This window comes from Equus caballus, chromosome 29 (genome assembly GCF_041296265.1).
Source record: "Equus caballus isolate H_3958 breed thoroughbred chromosome 29, TB-T2T, whole genome shotgun sequence".
Taxonomy (NCBI): Eukaryota; Metazoa; Chordata; class Mammalia; order Perissodactyla; family Equidae; genus Equus; species Equus caballus.
This window is the reverse complement of record NC_091712.1, coordinates 24,906,912-24,926,136: the sequence shown is the minus strand read 5'-3', so window position 1 is coordinate 24,926,136 and position 19,225 is coordinate 24,906,912. Positions and strand designations below refer to the sequence as shown.

The 19,225-nt window shown below is 43.4% G+C and overlaps 1 protein-coding gene across 2 annotated transcripts in view; it reads right to left on the bottom strand.

Annotated features, from left to right (window-relative positions):
* The window catches only part of PIP4K2A (phosphatidylinositol-5-phosphate 4-kinase type 2 alpha), a 164,952-nt gene extending 146,079 nt beyond the window's left edge, over positions 1–18,873 (bottom strand). Inside the window, exon 1 of one of the 2 annotated variants that reach the window (XM_023631945.2) lies at positions 18,424–18,873. In XM_023631945.2, the coding sequence (XP_023487713.2) occupies positions 18,424–18,873 (450 nt within the window). The remainder of the gene's footprint in view (positions 1–18,423) is intronic. The other variant, XM_023631946.2, reaches the window with a different exon arrangement.
* Positions 18,874–19,225: the final 352 nt, after the last annotated feature.

Below are 19,225 nucleotides of genomic sequence, written 5' to 3'. Positions count from 1 at the left end.
GATGAGATGCACAAAAACTTGGATGTCTAGAGGCAAATCGGTGATAATCACTCCAGTTTATCTGTTTTTCCCAAGCTCATAAAAAGTAACAACTTTTAGAATCATTTATTACTTAATCGTTTCTCCCAATACAATCAATAATGCTTTTTAATGAAGGGATTTCCTGGGATGCCTACCCAAAGAAAAAAATCCCTTATATCAAGCAAACAAATCTATTTCACAAACAGAAATTTACAAGTTATTTCTGCCCCACCAAATTCAATATATACAAGATTTCTTCCTACCCACCATAGCTATGAACATCTCTTGTTTTCCTAATTATAAAAGTACTGCATGCTCAATATTAAAAAAAAAGTCAAACTATAAAAAAATACAAGCAGAAGGTGAAAAATCATCTATAATCGCTCTGCTCCTCAGAGAGATACGCAATATTTTCAAAACTCACCGTCTATGCCCTCATTCAACACATCACACTTCACAGCAGTACAGTGACCTCCATAGACATGTGTAATGGCTACAAAGTAATTCAACACATAGATGCATCACATTTTATTTGGCCCAAATATCACATTAAAGGGTATTTATATTATTTCCAATTTGTTTATTCTTATAAAAGATCAGTGTTTTGATTTTTGTTTTTTAAGGAAACACAGGATTAAACAGTTTCTCTTCAGTTGGTGTATCCAACAGTTACAAGTAAATGTTTCTAGCTTAACTTATTATTTAAGACTGCTCCACATGTCACAAGAACCAGTCTATTCTTCTTATAAATAAGCAAATTGAAGTGAATTCTTAAATACTCTCTCGTTTTTGAGATTCAGAATGGGAATAAATTTATTCTGAAATATGATTTGACCACTCTGGTTAAGTAAAAAACAATTCATTCCATTCAAAATATTACTTTGGACTTGAGTTTTTTTGAACTCCTGCAGAAAGTTTTCACACAAGGAAATAATGTACTTTCTTAAAAACAGAAAGCATAAAGGATTCATATTCATAATTCTGGGACTTATAAAACGTGAATTAAAGAGATTTCTTTAACAAGATAGAATATTTTCTGCTTTTTGTGCCAAACATTTAATATTTTAAAATAATGATGGGATAGGAATGATTCTCTATTAGGTAATCACCCAAGTTAAATATATATTACCATCTTTTATAAAAGGCCCTTAATTTTCTATTTAATTCAAGCTTTAAAAAATAAAAATCAATTAAGGTTCAATTTTCAAAGAAATGTATTACCTAGGGGCTAATTTTAAAGCTGGCATCCATCTGAAATAGACGGTAATTTAGGCCTCCTGAAAACTGGCAACTGTAGTTACCACTGTCACAATAAAGCACATGCACATAAAGTGGAAATAACAGTTTATCTGGACGGCTTTGCATGACCGTCCTTTCTTTACAAGAGAGCTCTGCCGTTGTTCCTCAATTTTCTTCAATGTTCTCAGGTGTTCTTTTTCTTCAGTTAAAGTGAAATGTTACTTTTAATACTATTTCAAAGATTTAAATATTAAAATAGGGAATTTTATTATATTACAAAAATACACAATATACTCATTCACTTCTACTAAAAGGAAAAATTACATTGCCTTCTCCTTTCTGAACATCAGTTACCTAATAGAAAAGAGCAAGGCACTCACAGCTATCTGGCAAAGCTTCAACCTCCCCTACCTGGCCTGGACAGGCCGCAGAATGTGAAGTCAGCACAGGTGACTGACATATTTACACCAGATAACGCTGAGCCGAGTGGACTGCACACAGAACCCGGCTCCAAGCCAAGCGACAGCACTACAGAGGGGTGATGACACTCAACCTTTCAAAAGCAAATACACACACGGACTCCACTGGATGTCACAGCACATTTTCTGAACAGTTTCATCTGAATCCTCTGTAGGTCAAGACTAAGGTGAAGCAGCGAGACTGGATCACCACCTACAAATTCCTGACCAGTTTACTCCTATTTGAAGAACTCTGCCCGCCGCTAAGTGCTATTGGCTTGGGTGTAATGTAAGTTACACAAGGTATGGCCTGTGGCAGGGAGCCAGTCACCAACCGTGGACACTGCACTGCTCCTGGGATCCACGTATTCTCTGCCTGACAAATGACCACCTTCCACTGAGCCACACCACAACTGTCCAACTCTATCTCAGCCCCAACTTCCAGACTCTAGACTTAGGGAAAACTCCTTGCTGCTTTTATTTTAAAAGAAAGAAAGAAAGAAAATTACCAAGCTTTATGTTTCAGAGAACCTGAGGATTCAGAAGGAAGAAGAATTTTGTGAGAAGTGGGTTGGGTGAAAGCAGCTTTCCTTAGAGGGCAGAGTCCTCAGAGAGCCTGCATGGCGCTGGTCCCACTCCCGAGACAGGATGCCCCCACACTGCCCACATGCGCCCCTCTTTTGTTGAACTGCCTAAAATCCCTCTAAACAGAGCTTTAAATGGGTTAAAAGCATCCTGTAAAAAATATACGTAAAGAAAAGCATATCTTTTTATTCCAATCTTTGCTGTTCAGCTTAGAAATACTCAAAGCAAGGAGACGTGGTAAAGAAGCTCTCACCCACATTGCTGGGATTATAAACTGGTACAGCCTTCTCTGAAATCAACTTGGCAACATGTACAAAGAGTCTTAACATATTCATACCCTATGACCAAGTAAGTCTCCGACAGGGGAATCTATTCTAAGAAAACCATCCAAAATGGGGAAAAGTTTGCACAGGGAGATGTTGATTACAGCATTATTTAATGGTAGCAAAAAAGTGGAATCAATGCACAGAGTAGTAAAACTTCATCAGACTATTAGGCAGTCATTGAAAATCATCACTGTGAAAAATACATAATGATATGAGGAAATATACAGGCAATATAATCTCAAAGAGATTTAAAAAAAAAGATACTGGAAAGATACACAGCAAAACGTTAACACTGGTTGCTTCTGGATAGAATGATTATGGTAATTCTTCACTATATTTGTCCATACTTTTTAAGTTTTTCATACAGAAAATATACCATATTTTATTATATATAAGTACTTAGAACTTAAATTCCACTAAAACCATAAATGTTTCCAGTTCATCTAAATAAAGCTAAGAAGAAAGAAGTTTTCTATAACACTAAATAAAAATATTCACTATCGGCTGGATCGATTCTTCTTTTACTGGAATTGGATCAAACCTGGGTCAAATCTTCATCAGTGTATTTTAAATTTGTGATTATCTGTTGCCAAAACTGCAAAAGAAAAGGGAATAAGCAAAGGGACACACTAGCTTCTCCTAACCTTTTTTTTTTTCTCATTTAAAACGTCTCTTAAATTCACTCCTGTACTCCTGGTTTGGCTCAATGTGCCAAAAATAATAATAATAATAATAATAAGTACCTCATGGATTTATCATAATTGTTTCTGAACAGTTCTTTCTAGGACAAAGCCTTTGAACTTTTCATCTGCGTGCAGGCAGATTCTAATTTATGAATGGGTTGTGTTCCAAACATTCTTTTGTAAATTGGCTGCTTGTTTCTACGCAGAAACACGGTCGAAGTGCCAATGAAATAAAAGCTGAGGTCCTGGTTCTATGAGGGAGGGGTCAGTTAAAAAAGTTCCTTCTCAGGTTTCTGGGCAGAGAAGAAAGCTAGAGCACATTTTCAAGAGGGTGAAGTTGATGTGCAGCAGAGGGACGGGATGTGGAGCATGGAAACAGAAGGAGTCAGGGCTGACTTGTGAAAGATACAGGAATACACCCGACACCTGGGAGTCTGAGAGAGTGGAGGGCAACACAGTCAGGCAGGAGGAGGTTACTAAGCAAACTCAAGAGCGCCCATAAAGAAAGGAAGTTTCTGCTTGTTCAGATCAGTGTCTTCAAACTTTTAAGACTGTGGATGACTCAGTCAGCAAGCCTTCTATCACATTTACACCTGGTGACTCCTGGAAACAAAACGACGACAATGATGGTACATTTGTTTAGGAGTGGGAGAATCCCAGCCTGGGCATACAGTCATGCAAAATAAATCGTAAATACAAATGTTTCTGTTTTAATGCAATATATGTGTTGTTGAAAAACTTTAAGTTCTGTATACAGACGAAAACAGATTTTAGGCAGACTACTCAAAACCCACAGAACTCAATCACCAGAACGCTGAAAAAATAAAATGCTAAAAATATACCTAACAGTCTTCCAAATTGTTTCATTCCAATTAAATACAGAATGGACTTTATCTTTAAAAATGCAACTGTGAAGATCACTCAATGGAAAGAATGTAAGGAACAATGAAGCTTCCAAGAGATACAGACTAGAACAAAATGCACAAAGATTGGAGAGAACCATGAAATGAGTACCTCCAAGACAGACCACCTGGCCACCTGAGTCAGGAGGAAGAACAAGGATGCGTGGGCAAGATGCATGCTCCTGTTGTCCTACCTGGTCTGCTGCCTTCGCTGCGTTAGTTTAATTTGCATCCAGTTGCTGTTACCTGGATATGCCAAACAGTGATGTGCTCAAGGAAAATTGTGTATAAACTAGTCTGCATCATACGCCATCATTCCTATTTACCAATCTTGTAGAAGCTAATTTGCACGATAGAAACATGCATATAGCAGAAAAGACCACATAATGATTCATCTTCTAAAGCAGATTCAAATCTGTAAGAGGACTTTATAAACCCTGCTTTCTTTCCTATTGGCCAGCCTCAACAGCACCTGAGAGCTTCCTCCAGGAGACCAACGCTTAGGGATTTGACATGAGAAATTTCGGACACACGACCGAGAAAAAGCAGGGCGAAGTAGGGCAGCTGCTGGTGCACAGAGCACCTCTGTGCCCGTCAGAAAATGAGCCTCCTCTGTGCAGGCAAATTACAAAAAGGACGCCTGTCTTTGGCCACTGCAGCCCCTGCCGTGGTGCAGGTGGCATGACTGATTTCAGCCGCCATGCCCCGCCCTCCTGGACACCTTTGGGCAGGTGATATGGTAAGCCAGGCCACAGAGGTCATTCTTGGGGGGATTAATATGGAAGACCTTCCTCGAAGTCCACGTTGAAGAAACAAAAGCAAAGGATGGTTATTACAATTACAAATAACACTAAGCTCTGAATGTTAAAGTGTCTAGCAACTTGCAGATACGATTCTAATCCTAAACAACCAAACCTAAAGAAATTAATGTAAACAGAAGAAATCTCAATGAAAATACGTGAAAAGTAATGGAAACGAATAAAACCATAAAAACAGAAGATGGTACAGATAACAACGGTACCTGAAGAAAGGTCCAGTAGTTCCCTGAAATTGCCACCCGCCCTTTGTGCTTCTGGGCATGCTCCTTACTCAGCCTACAGCCTGTTTTCTCCAGTGTCTTCACCAGGTTAATTACAATTCAATCTTCAGGATCTAACTCAAATCGCACTAACTCCCCCCCCCCCCCGGGGCAGTTTATTAATCCTCTGTTGCTATAGTATCAGCGCATACTACCCGGGGGGAGGGGTGCCCACCCAGGAGGACTCCAAGGCTTGCGAACTGTCACTGTCCCTCCACTCAGGCGCCGCCCAGCAGCCAACCTGCACTACAGGAGACCCTGCTCCTGTGGCTGGATCAGAGGGTCGCCAACTCTTTTTGTGTCTCCCCCTTTCTCTCAATCTTAAGAAATCTGAAATTAGGATGCTGTGTGGTTAATTGCCACCTGAAAGCACCTGGACCTGGGGGCAAATAAGCTTAGGAGCTGTGTGGGGTCTACTTGCACAGTGGAGAAAAGGCAATATTCTTAGAGAAAAGGTTCATGAAAAGTGATGCAAAGATTAGAGAGAAAGTGAGGAAGGGGCTGCTCTGGATCCTGGTCTATGTGTGGCTCAGCTGAGCTTCTGCCCTTCTGTTCCATGAGTTACCCAATAACGCTCCTTGCCCGCCCCATTTTCCCCTTTAGCTAATCCAAACTGTGTGACTGTCATTTACAACCAAATAAACCTTGAACTAGGCGCTTCTGTTAATTCACCAATCTACCACCTCGTTTACAAAGTTATATGCCTATCTTCCCTGTAAGACTGCAAATTCCTTACAAGCAAAAAAACTCTTTTTCATATTTCTTTCTCTAAGGCCTTAGAGAAAATACCTTAAAAAACCCAAACCAATTATAGTCTATTGGTAGAACTTTAGATATGAAAATGACACTTTCTACAAAATGAAGTACTAGTTACAGCTGGACCATTAAACCACATCTCAGGAATCTACTTCAATCTGGGACATCAAACGCTGAGTTATCCACCAAATGCTTGATTTATATATAAACTGTAACATTTGTGAAAACTTCGAAAGTGGAAATATAATCATTTCCACATCTTAGTAACGTTAAGTGCAGATAACACAGACTCCTTTTTGGCTCATAGCCCAAAAGATAACAATAATGTGATGGAGAGTATGGATGGTGAGAAAGCCATTTAGGTACCCCAACTAGAAAACCTGCAGTCACTCTCCACTCCTTGCTGTCCATTCCCTCACGCAGTTAGCAAATCCAGCTGACTCTCCTGCCCGACTCCTCGGGCATGCCCTTTCTCTTCATCTCACTGCACTGCCCTGGTTTAGGATCCGGTCACCTCTTAGCTAGGGGACGGCAAAGGCTTCCTGAGAGTCTCTCCTCCTGTCTCACCGAGGCCCCTCACTGGTCCATCCCTGGGGTGGCCATAGAACCACCCAACACCCCAGGACTCTGACTTGTCACTCCCTTGCTTACTGCCCGTCATTCTCTTTCTTAGGAAACTTTGATGCTGATTTCCCATTTCTGTTACTAGGTTGCTCAGATCAACTCTGCCCCTGCAAAGAACTAACTCCTGAATAAAATATTTTTTAAACATCTTAAAGGCATCAAAGTGTTGAAGAGGCAGGAGTTACCTTGCCAAAATCTAAGTGAAAGCTGGATGGAAGAGCAGTCAGCTAACCATGGAAGCCACTTGGGCTCTGACGGTCGCACAGGTTGAGAGGAACAGAAGTCAGAGCCCAGAGCCCACCCAAGGTGGGGGGATCCAATAGGAAACCCCTTCTCTTTAAGGCGAGGCCCCAAAGGATCACACCCTCAAGGTAAGAGCGAACCAAAAATAAACCCATTTGACCCCCAGGGAACCACAGCCCAAATTTCTATCACCATGTGGTCCAACAAACTCCAAACTATGAGTTTAGCTTAAGATGGGCTTGGGTCTGGAGCACCCTTAGCCACCTGACCAAAACAAACAACCCTCTCTGGAGGGACATACTTTCACCTTAAGACTTAAAGAATCCTCCCCAAATAATTGTCCAAGAGAAATGAGCGCTCACAGCCAAAAATAACCAAGCAAACATGGGAACGAGGCACCATGAATAAGAACAGCTGAAACATCACACAGTAGAAAGATATCCACAAAGACGTGGGAGATTGGGATTATGACTATTCTCATAATGTTTAAAGAATCTTAAATTGAACTTATGGCACACTTCTGAATACTGGAATTTTCAGAGGCACACCTGAAGACATTAAAAGACCCAAACTACATGGAATAAATCCGAAATACCACTGCAGCACACTCGTCCATGTGACAATGTCTCGGATTGTTTAGAAATGCATTCAGGGTCCTCACACAAATCGTTTGGTGGTCCTTCAACATTCTGACGTTCTATGAGAGACGCTGCTTCTCTTTGAACCTTCTCGGCTCTGTTCACAAGGCAAAGTTCTTGTCGGCTGCTGTAAACATACACTCTCTCTCTGGCATGAGCTAACGCGGTTACCCCACACCTCTTATCACCAGCTCGCAGCAAGCTTTCCCCCACTCTCACATGCATTGCACAACTCGCTCAGCAAAATGCTCTAAGTACTGTGCGCAATCATAGCAAAAATAAATTTTACACATTGATGAAAACACAATGCGGAAGAGCTCCCGCCCGGTACACCAGTTGAGCACTAATGGCCCACAGTTTAGAGTCCCAGATTCATTCAGTAATATTTATTAGGTGCCTACTGCATACAAGCACTGTTCTAGGCATGGGGATAAAGCAGTAAATAAGTCCCAGCTGCTGTGGAACTTATCCTGATTGGGGGGACAAATAACAAACATGTAAACAACTTGGTTATGGATAGTGCTAAGTGTCACAGAGAGGAAAAAAAGTAATACAAGAGTGAGGGGCTCCTTTAGATGAGCAAGTCAGCGAGGCCATGTAAGAAGTCAACCCTTCAAGCTGAGAGACTAAAATGACAAGCAAGGGCCAGCCATTCAAAGACCTGAGAGAAGAATATTTCAGACAAAGAGGACAGTAAATGCAGAAGCTCTGTGGCTGCTCTGGGCTTGGCTTGTTTAAGGAACAGAAAAGACCATCGTGGCTGGAATGAAGAAGTCACGAAGAGAGTAGCGAGGGATGAGGGCAAAGAGAGAAGCAGGGCCAAAACAGTAACACCTTGCAAGCCATAGAAAAGAGTCTGGGTTTATTCTGCAATGCCATAGGAAGCCTCTGGAAGGTTTTCACTGAAAAAGTGACAAGACATCATTTACATTTCAGAAAGATCATTCTGCCACTGCTGTAGAGAATCTGGATTGAAACAGGGCAAGGGTAAGTACAAGCAGATCTGGAGACTACTGCAGTGTTCTAGAGAAAGAGAATTTATATGGAAAGAGAGAAATATGCAGATTCAGGACTCAGAAATGGGAGTGGTGGTGAAAAGAGAGGAATCAAGGCTGGTTTCTAGATTTTTGGCTTGCGCACCCAGGTAGATGGTGGTCCGTTTACCGAAATGAGGAAGAAACTGGTTTAGGGCATGACAGGAGGTGGTACGGTAGGTGGGGGGAAGAAAGCAAGAGGTCTCTTTGGGACACATCTGAGATGCCTATTACGTATTCAAGTGAAGATATCTGGTAAGAAACTGAATATGGAGCCTGGCAGGGAAGTCAGAGCTAAAGACAGAAATTTCTCAATCCTCAGCATGAAATGGTATCAAAAGCCATGACACTAAATAAGATCATGGAGATAAAATACACAGAGTTATAGAAGACCGTGGACGGAGTTCTGGAGCATTCCAACACTTAGAGACTGGATAAAGGAGAAACCTGATAAGGTATGTAAAGAGTGGTTCGTGAGGCAGAAAGAAAACGAGAAATGACCAAAAAGAGCCCCTGGATTTGAAAACATGACCATCGCTGGTGATGCTCCGAGCTTCCTCAGAGGGCCGAGGATGAAAGCTGGATGGGAGTAAGCTACGGAGAGAGTGGCACGTAAGGAAGGGACAGCAATTATGGACCACAGGAGACAGGACTATAGACAAGGCTTGTCAACTTTTGCTCTAAAAAGGAACAGAGAAACAGTGGACGCCACGGTGAGAGATGTCATGCCAAAGGAGATTTTTGTTGCTGTGGCTGTTTGTTTTCAAGATGGGAGGTCCCAGAACAGCGAGTGCCATCCAGTAGAAAAGTGTCGTGATGATGGCCACAGTCCACAGCCACCTTCTCTGATTCACTAGCCACTACCCACATGTGGCTGCTGAGCACCTGATGTGAGCCACTCACTCTTAAGATTTAATTTTAATTAAATGAAATTTACATAGCCATGTGTGACTAGTAGCCACCAAACGACAACACAGCCCCCCAGCATGTTCGTCAGCGAACGGATTCAGCTGTCCAAAAGTCAGGAGATTGGGTGGTGGGAAGAATGGAAGCTGATGGCTTCTCTTAGTTCAATGTTTTCTAAAGCATGAAAGGTTATCAGGTGGGGGAAGGCAAAGGGACAAAACACAAGAGGGAAGTTTAAGGAGAGAGAAAAGGTAAATAGTTTCAAAGAACGGGGGAACAGTAAAATTTCAGGGTTGAATATCCTATGAGAATTATGGTAAATTTTAAAGTGGCCCTTGTCAGGGCTGTTGCTAAGTTTTTCTTTGGCAAACATTAGCTACTCAGCCCTTTAAAATCTGGCCTCAAACTACTTTTTCAACGACCTCCTAACATTGCCCGTCATTTACCTCTGTGGTTTTCAATCTTCTTGGTTTACAACCTTTTTTCCCCTGTACATATTTTCCCTTTTATATACACAGTATGTATTCAGTGCTCCCAATTTAAAAAAAGAAAAAAGGAAGACGAGAAGAACTACAGCTCCTCTGGATGAAGCCAAGGGAAGCCCAGGGTTTGAAACCAAAGATTTAGCCCAGCCAATGCTGCTCAAACTGCAATGTGCTTACAAATCACCTGGCCTGTTAAAACGCACCTTCTGCTCCACAAGGGGTGCAGAGAAGCCCACGACTCCGCATTTCTAACAGGCTCCTGGGTGATGACTGATGCCACTGTTCTGTGGATTACACCTTGAATGAGTGGCAGGGCTCTAGGCTAGGCTACAGCCATCCCCGACCACTCACCATCCTCCACTTGGTCTGCTTTCTTTTCCCAGTGTGGTCCCCCTGGCCACATATGCCTTTCCTTGCCTTCTCCAGCCAGGAGATTCTACTCCATCTTCAAAGCCCTCTCAATGTCAGTGCCTCTTTAACTCTTCTCCAAGAGTCCTGGGCAGAAGTAATCATGAGCCCATCCCTGCCCCCATCTCCTGCCACTTTCCCCCTTTCTCACTCTGCTCCAGCCACACAGGCTTTCTTGCAATTTCCTAAGCATGCGAAGCCAGCACCAGCCTCAGGGACTTTGCACCAGCTGTTCCTTCTGCCTAAAATGTGCTTCCTCCACATATCCTCATGTCCAACCCCTTCATCTCCTTCACCCCCCTACTCAAAGGTCTTCTTCATAAGGTTTACACCCTATTTAAGACCCTCCACTCCCACCATTCCTGATACTCTAGTTATATATATATAGTTACATATATATAGTTTTATATATATATATATGTTTATGCATATATCTGTTTCTCCTGCACTAAAAGCAATTTGAGGGCAGGGTCCACCATATACTTATTTTGCATGCCAAGCATCTTGCACAGTGTCTGGTACTTTTTAAAAAAAAAAAAAAAGGTAAAATATCAAATCGATAGCTGACATAACTTGCAACCAATAAATCTGAATTAAGTTTTGATACCTCAAACAACCTGATTAGTAGTGGATGCATTAGAGACACAAGAGAGAACATGATGACAAAATAGATATAGAAATTACAGCAAGGGCACAAAGATAACTCTAAAATGACTAACTCGTAACTCAAAGATGCACAAGGATGTCAAGTGCAATGGTGACTTTACATCTATGAACCAGGATAATGCAACAATTAATTTAACATGCACTCTAATAATTTTTCTTGTTTTATCATTTAAAATACTTTTTTCAAAATAATAATGACAGCTAATATTTATGAAGAACTTACTACATGCCAGTAATTCTTTGGGCATCTTACAAGTACCAATTTATTTAATCCACATACCAAACCTCTGTAATAGGTACTATTATTACCTCCTTTTATAAAGAAGGAACTGAGAAAGAGAAGTTACATGGGTTGCTCAAGGTCATACAGCCAACCAACCAGTGTGGCACCAGACCCCAAGCTCTTAACCACTGTGGCCGGGTGAAAAACAAGAGAGGCTTACTTTGAATGTAAAGGCTTATTTTTAGGTAGGTTACTGTTTTAAAACTCCCTGCAACACTTTTTATGAATAAATTTCATACCCTTTTCCTACATGCTTTGAATATAAGCACTGATTTTCTTTCTGTAAAGGGAAAATAGTTTTCTCTCAACATTAATACTCTGCCAAAGTATAGCTTTTAAGACTAAGGAAAGGGATGACGGAAAGAAAGGAATAACTCCCAGGCCTGGCCCAGACCGCTCTGCCCAGTCTTGCCCCATGCTCTCAGCGTCCCGCCCTGTATCAGACAATGCTCCGGGGCTATTTGGTTTTCATGGCCAATTTTTTCAGAAGTGGGTGGCCATGTCCTTCTTCCTAGTCTGTCAGCTCCGCTGAAACCTGTCCACATGGTTGAACCTGCTGGTATCTGATATACTGGCGGCAGAGCCTTCCGCATCACAGCGACATGCAGCCACCACAGTATGACACGGAGAGACTGGTGGTGTGGTTCCCTGACGTGGAAAGAAACCTGGGCTGCAAGGGTGAGAGCTGGAATCTTAACCACTAGACAACCAGTGCCAGCTACTGCGATCTCACTAGGTAATTCATTCAACCTACACACGCGCCTATGTACTACTATTCCTGGCTGCTGCCGCTCTCCCCCATTTCCCACCCTATACCACCCCCAATTTACTCTTGCAAGGGTTCTTAACTAGGTTCCGCAAACCCCTAACTGGTCCCTGGATAGAATTCAGGGCATCTGGGAACTTGGTAGGATGTAGCCTACGTATTTTCATTTATTCCTTCAAGAGCAATATCAACGGACTGTCATAGAGGTCCACGACAAAAAGGAAATGTGAATAAAAGAAGATACAGTGAAATAAGCTGGGAGGTATTTTTTTTTTTTTAACAGCCCAAGAAAGAGAGAAATAAATCTGGTTAGGATTGGCAGAGGTGAGAATGATAAGGAAGAGATGGAGTCAAGGAAAATAGCTAGGTATTCCTAAATAAAACGGCATCTTTCATCTTCCTTCTACTTCTAACCTTCTAAAAAGAGACGCTGCCTCTACTTCCGCTCATTAGCTCCTTCAATCTTTAAGCGCACGCGTACATGCATACGCGCGCGCACACACGCACACACACACACACACACACACACACACACACCTCAATCAACCACTCTTGAAAAGTACATCCACGAACGTCATAATCTCTGGGGCACCTAATTCTGCTGGCCTTCTTGTTGAGTTTTCTCTTGCTTCCTGTTTCTTCTACCTCTGTCCTTTCCTCAAAACCAAGTAAGTGTCCCCAACGTTTCAACTTTTCCCTCAGAGACCTATTTTACCCCCATGGCTTCACCTACCAGTCCTGCGTGGACAATTCTCGATTCTCCGTCCCAGCCCTAAACTTGCTCCTGAGCTCTAATCCCGCCTTCCAACACCCCACAGGTGGGCACTGTCACTAAACTATCCATCACCATTACTCACAATTCAACATTTCTTAAATTTAAAAAAATTTACTGGTTTCCAACACACAGTTCCTTCTCCTAACTTTTCTAACTCTATCACAGGTCACTATTCTTCCCAGGATTCATCATACACAGTCAGGGGACAGATCCTGAACATTTCTCTTTATTTTTAACGATGTTCCTTCTACTTTTTTGCTACTCAAAGTGTAGCCCATGGACCAGCAGTGTCAACATCAGCTAAGAGCGTGATAAATGCAGAATCTCAGGACTCAGCCCAGACCTGCTGAGCCAGAATCTGCATTTTTTAAATGTCCCCAAGTGATTCATATACACACTAAATTTTGAGAAGCAGTTGTCTAGTGCTTATTAATATGCTACTAGCCTAATTACATCTGAATTTGATCATTTTTAGGCATCAACTACTGAATCCTTATTATATGCTAATTACAGTGCTAGGCTGTAAATACATTATCTTACTTAACCCTCAAAATAATCCTGTGAGGTAATCATCATCATCTCCATTTAAGAATGTGTAAATTGAGGCTCAAGTAGTTGTCAGTGGCTCTTAGAGCCAATCAAGGATGGAGGCAGGATTTACACCTAATCTGACCACAAACCATTCTGCCAAATTGCACAAATCTCCTTACATCCCCAAATTTCTATTTCAAAGGGTATGTTGGGCAGAATTAACTACTCTGGTTGACTGCATTTTCTAATCAACTAAGGTAGATTTTGCTTGTTTATTACAATTCTTGCTGAAAATCTTTCGAAAGGCATAGCAGACAATCCTGCCGTAAAAAGGGGAATCGTTGCCCTGCCCTGTGTGTCATTCTGAACACTCAATCCACTCTAAGGTATCTGAGAAGACATGGACAAGAAAGCGTATTCTGTTCTCAGGATCATCCCAAATTCGAGGGGGTATACAATGCTTTCTCTAATAAACTTCGTGTATGTCTGCTTGGCATTCTTCTTTCCACTAAAAAGTAAAAGGAAGAAAAAAAATAGTGTGAGACTAGCTCTGGAGTGAATGATTAGTTGGGTTCCATTCAATGTCTAGCTAATTATTATTTTAATTTAACTGCCTCATTATATTCCATTCGGTCAATATTTCATGGTCATTCATTTCATTTTTAAACCTAGTTTCCTTATCTTTTTCAGAGCCCAAATGTAAACCCACAAACCTAAAAGACATCATTATTTGCCCAGTATACAATTTGCTTATTTCATTTCCCAGACCTTGCCAAGAATGTAACAAAAGCTATGGGTGCTCTACCCAGAAAACCGCATATTCGTCAAAACTCGGCTGGCAGACACCAAAATACACATCCCAGCTCCATTACCAAGACAGATGCCCGCCTGACAGCCTGGCAGGGCCCTCTCCCTTCTTTGGGGGACTGTTCCTCCCCCAACTCCAACAGGTAGCAGCTGCCACCTTTCGATAACTGCTTAGTCCAAGGGGAGGCCATGATGCACTGGAGCCAGACCCAGAGGAATCCCTCCACGGGAATTTAACAACTGAATCGAAGACACAAAGTCCCTTTTAGGGGGCAGAAATTACAAAATGTGAAATTCAGAAACTATTAGTTCCCTGGCCTGTGCAGGAAACCAGTCAGCTATGAACGAGAAGAAAGCCAAAGCAGACAGAAAAATCCCAACAGCACCCAATCACCTGCTACCAATTGTTCTGGAAGCCCAGCCCTATTCCTGGTCTTCTCCTGGTTTGGTTACTAATTCTTCCTTCCACAGTGATGGACCTCCAGAACCCTCCTGCTATTTTAAATTTTTGCCTCAGCTTATCTGTGTTTCTACGGCTTGCGACCAAAAGACTTTAACATTAATAATGGCTACTCTTAAATACTATATTTACTTTAAACAAGTTTTATGTTCTTTAAATTTTTTCTATACAGATGATGTCTTCCTCTAGATACTTAAAGAGGTTTTTAAACACTAATTTCTAGAAGGCTCACATTTCACTCTGCATAAAGATCTTCTAAATCGCTATTTAAAACAAGTCTTGGCTCCTATCATTCTACATGCGCCACACACTATTAAAATACAATTTTAAGAAGCTAGCTGCCTGATCATTTTTAGTGTAATTCCAAATGCAACAAGACAAAATTGCCTTCTTAAGTCGTCTTTCCCTTTATGTATTCAATTAGATTCTCTGCTTAAAATACTTAAAATAAAAATTGGCAGTGATCCATTCACTGGTGGGTATTTTAAGTTAGAAAGCAGCGACAGCAAATTAACCACACGAAGTCAGGCTTACTCTTGTCTTTGAGAATTATCACCACAATGGACTTGAAAATTTCCACCTTAATAGCAATTTTTACATTTTAATCAAAAAGACTTTGACTTAATACACTGCAATGCAGCCCAACTACAATCAATCCGACAAACTCTTAGTTCACACAGCCCTTAAAATCAGATTTCCTTCCTTCTGGTCACGGCCATGAAATTCCCTGAACGCTGATGCATTTGCAAGGTGCAACTTTTGTTATATACTATTTTATTGTTATAGACTATTGTTTATACTATTGTAATACTATTATTGTTGTATACTATTATATATATATGTAACGTTTGTTCTATACTATTACTATTCCTAGTCTATGGATCCTAATATAATGCTATGAACCCGGAAGACTATAAAAATAGTTGAATCTTGAAGGTAGAAAAAAACTTGGAAAACATCCAGTCCAATTATTTTCTTTCACAGATGCAAACACTGATGCAAAAACTAGTTAACATGCCTAAGGTCAACAAAATTAGAGAAAGAATTAGAACACAGATCCAATGAGCTTTTGACCATAGTATGCAGAAAATTCCCAATCCCCTTTTAAGATGCCTACGTGGTAAAATAAATACGCAGTTCCCCTTAGCGTTCCAAATGTACGGTTATTTCTAATTGTCCTTAAGACAAACCCAAATGAATTTTAAAAGCATGAAATCGCTTTATTCATGACAAATCTTTTCCTGTTAATTTTGATCACATTAGAAATGTAGAGAAAGACTCGGATTTGAATGACCTGTCCCTTCTCTGCTATGTTCTCTCAAATGTCCCCATTCATATACAACACTATGCTTGCTCCTTCTTAACAATGCTGACATATTTATTCTCATTATACTATAAACTTTGGTGCACACAGGTCGTATAAAAACATTTATCTAATATCAGACTTTGTCACCTAAAATGAAATCAATCAGAAATACACGGCACTAAGTGCTTAGATTTCATCTTTATATACACTTCCCTTTCTTTTTGTCAAAAATAAGAAAGAAAATAAACATTTTGAAAAAGGCGGCTGTGAAATCGCTTTGTTATGTCAACTCAGAGCCCTCAAAATAAAGATATCTGGGACGAAAATATGAGGGGCATTTTTAGGAATCTTTTGCACAGTGGCTGGCACTATGTCCCCAATATATATTTCAGGAATGAATAACATGGCTACATTACATACTATGGAAACTTGACTCCTCTAGATGATGACGATATTTAGAATTGCTAACTTTTCTTGAAGGCAAAAGAAAATAACATGAAATTCACTATCTACAAATTATACATTATTTTTACAAGCCTTAAGCAGTTTTAAAATATTTCCAATTAGCAAGGAAGTCTAAGCAAATGTAGCAATTCAAATATAATGTAGCAACTTAGGTGGTTACAGTAAAACACCCACAATTACAAAATTTTCTTTGGAATTCTGACTCATTCCCAGAGGGCACACTTTTTCAGCAGCATATTGTTGATGCCACTTTACTAGATTAAACTCAGACACATTCTCCTGACCAAAACACCAGAACTCCAAAGGAGATAAAAGCACCCACAAACACGGAACATAAATTTTTTTAAAAAAGGAAACTAACAACATAAATAATAAAAAAGCTTAACAGAAATAGACATAACTCTAAACTGTCAACTTACTACATAGGAAAAAATTCATTTTATTTACTATAATAAAACCTATGACAGTTTTGGTGCAGTAATGTATGCTGTTATAAAAACTTACATTCCTAATTGGCTAAAGAAGTTGTCAGGAAGTTAAAATGAACTTAAACAGATCAGGCATTAGGCTGATAGAAATAATCGTTTCTCAACCTGCTTAAAAACAGTCCCTGCATACAAACACAGTCAACCCTGGTACTGTTTCATCTTTTTCCCCAGCTCAGCCAGGGAAGAAAAACACAAATACGATGCTTTTGAGCCATTTTAAATACCTTCATTAAACTGAGACTGTTCTTTAAGAAGCCAGCATGGTTTTCTGTCACTTCTATTATGCTCCAAAGAACACAGACATGCACTGAAATCGACAATAGGGAAAGTAAGCTTACACTTTTCCTCAGATGCCAACTGACTGCAGTGGGTAAGGTCATGGTCAAAATTCACAGGCTCATTTAAACTTTCATGGCTCAGCCAAGAGCTCCTATCATGTTTCCTGATCCCAAGGAGATTAAAACTGCAGGAGTTTCTCGCTGTAAGATCAGCAGGAGGCTTTTTCAGACCCTCAAACCGCAGTCCGCAGAGCCCGCAGCGGCGCATCTTCCACCACCTCTGGCTGGGCGTTAAGCTAACCTTTCCAAGCGTTCTCCTCCAGCCTTTACAACAAACTCCCCAAACGGGTGCAGCCAACTCAAGACCCTCCTATGCGCGCCAGCTGAGACCCCCCTCCTGCTATCATCCCCCCGGCCGCCCTTCCGCAGTCGGTGACTTCGGCCTGGCTCCCCAGGGTGGGGGAGGTGGTGTGGGGAGGAAGACTCCCCGCCAAGCGGCTCCTCAGCCGGCACAGCGGCAGGGTGATGCTGGAGAGGAGCAGAGGAAGATGCTGAACACCAGTGCCATGTTTACACTGGCTTTTTCTTTGCCAAAAAGATTCCTTGTGTCCAATAATATCGCCTTTAAAGGAAAAAAGGACCTAAGCACCAAAGCTGCTGCCCCAATCTCCCCGATCTCCACTATTCTCATCCGTTCCCCCTCGGGGAGGCTCCGGACCCTCCTAGCCTCGGACAGGTACACCTGCCGGTCGGCGGAGGACCGGGCCGCCCAGCCGCCCCCAGCAGAACGGAGCGATCGCCAGGACACTGACCCCAGCAGCCCCCACCAGGGCTGACAGCCCAGGCGTAGCCGCGCCCCGCACAAACTTCCCAGTTCCGGGGCTGCGGGGACAGACCGCGGGCGGCCGGCCGGGGGGCGGCACTGGCCGCAGGGCTCAAATGCAGATGGAACCCTTCGTCCTGCACGCGGTCCTAGATCCCAAGGGGGTCTAAGTGGCGCCCGGGTGGCCCGGAGGGGCTGGCGCGCGCCGCGGGGCTGGGGGCACGGAGACGCCGCGGCGGGCGGGCAGCCCTGGAGGGGGAGCAGCCGGAGAGCTGGGGCCCCGCTCGCGCTCCCCGCCCCGCAGCAGCTGCAGCAGGAGGAGGAGGGGAGCGAGGAGGAAGAGGAGGAGGAGGAGGAAAGGGACTGCGCGCCGCAGCCCGAGCCCTTACCGAGTGGTTTACCCCCCACATCAGGACGCTGAGCAGCGGATCGCTGGCCCGAAAGAGCTTCACTTTCTGCGCTACGAAGTGCTTCTTCTTGGTCTTCGTCTTGCTCGCCAGGACGGAAGACCCCAGGTTGCTGGGGGTCGCCATGGCCGCCGCCTGTCCCCTCCACCGCCGCGCTCCCGAGGCCGGGGACCCGCCCTCTCTACACGCCGGCCCGGGGAGGCAGCCGCATCCCCCCGGCGGCAGCCCCGGCGCGCCGTGCCCTCCTCCGACCCCCGGCGCGCTCGGCCCCGCTCGGCCCCGCTCGGCCCGCTTCGCCCGGCCGGCTGGCAGGGGAGGGAAGCTGCGCTCGGCTCGCGCCCCGGCCGGATCCCGCGCCTCCGCGGCTCGGCGCTCAGCCCGCGGCTGGACCGGGCGGCCGCGAGCGGCTTCCGCGTTGGGCGCCGGCGTCATGACGCAGGGGGCGGGCGGGCAGCTGCGGCGCCGCCAGGCGGGGCGCGGGGCGCGGGCGCGGCCGCGGGACCGTTAAGCTGCGCCCTTGCGCTTCGGCTCCCGCGCGGTCTCCGCGGCGGCCCGGCCGCCCCCTGTGTGCGCGGGCGAGCTCCGGCCGTCCGCTCCCGGCCCGCGGAGGACGCCCGCGAGGCAGCCCCTCCTGCTCCCCAGGAAGAAAAGAGGGAAGGATGGGGGGAGTGGGGAGATCGGAGGAGAGGGGCCGCTTGCCCTGCCAAAGTCAGGAGACCTGAAATGCCACATGGAGACCGGGGCTTCCCTGGCACCGAGGGAAGGGACCTGGGCGCATCGTTGG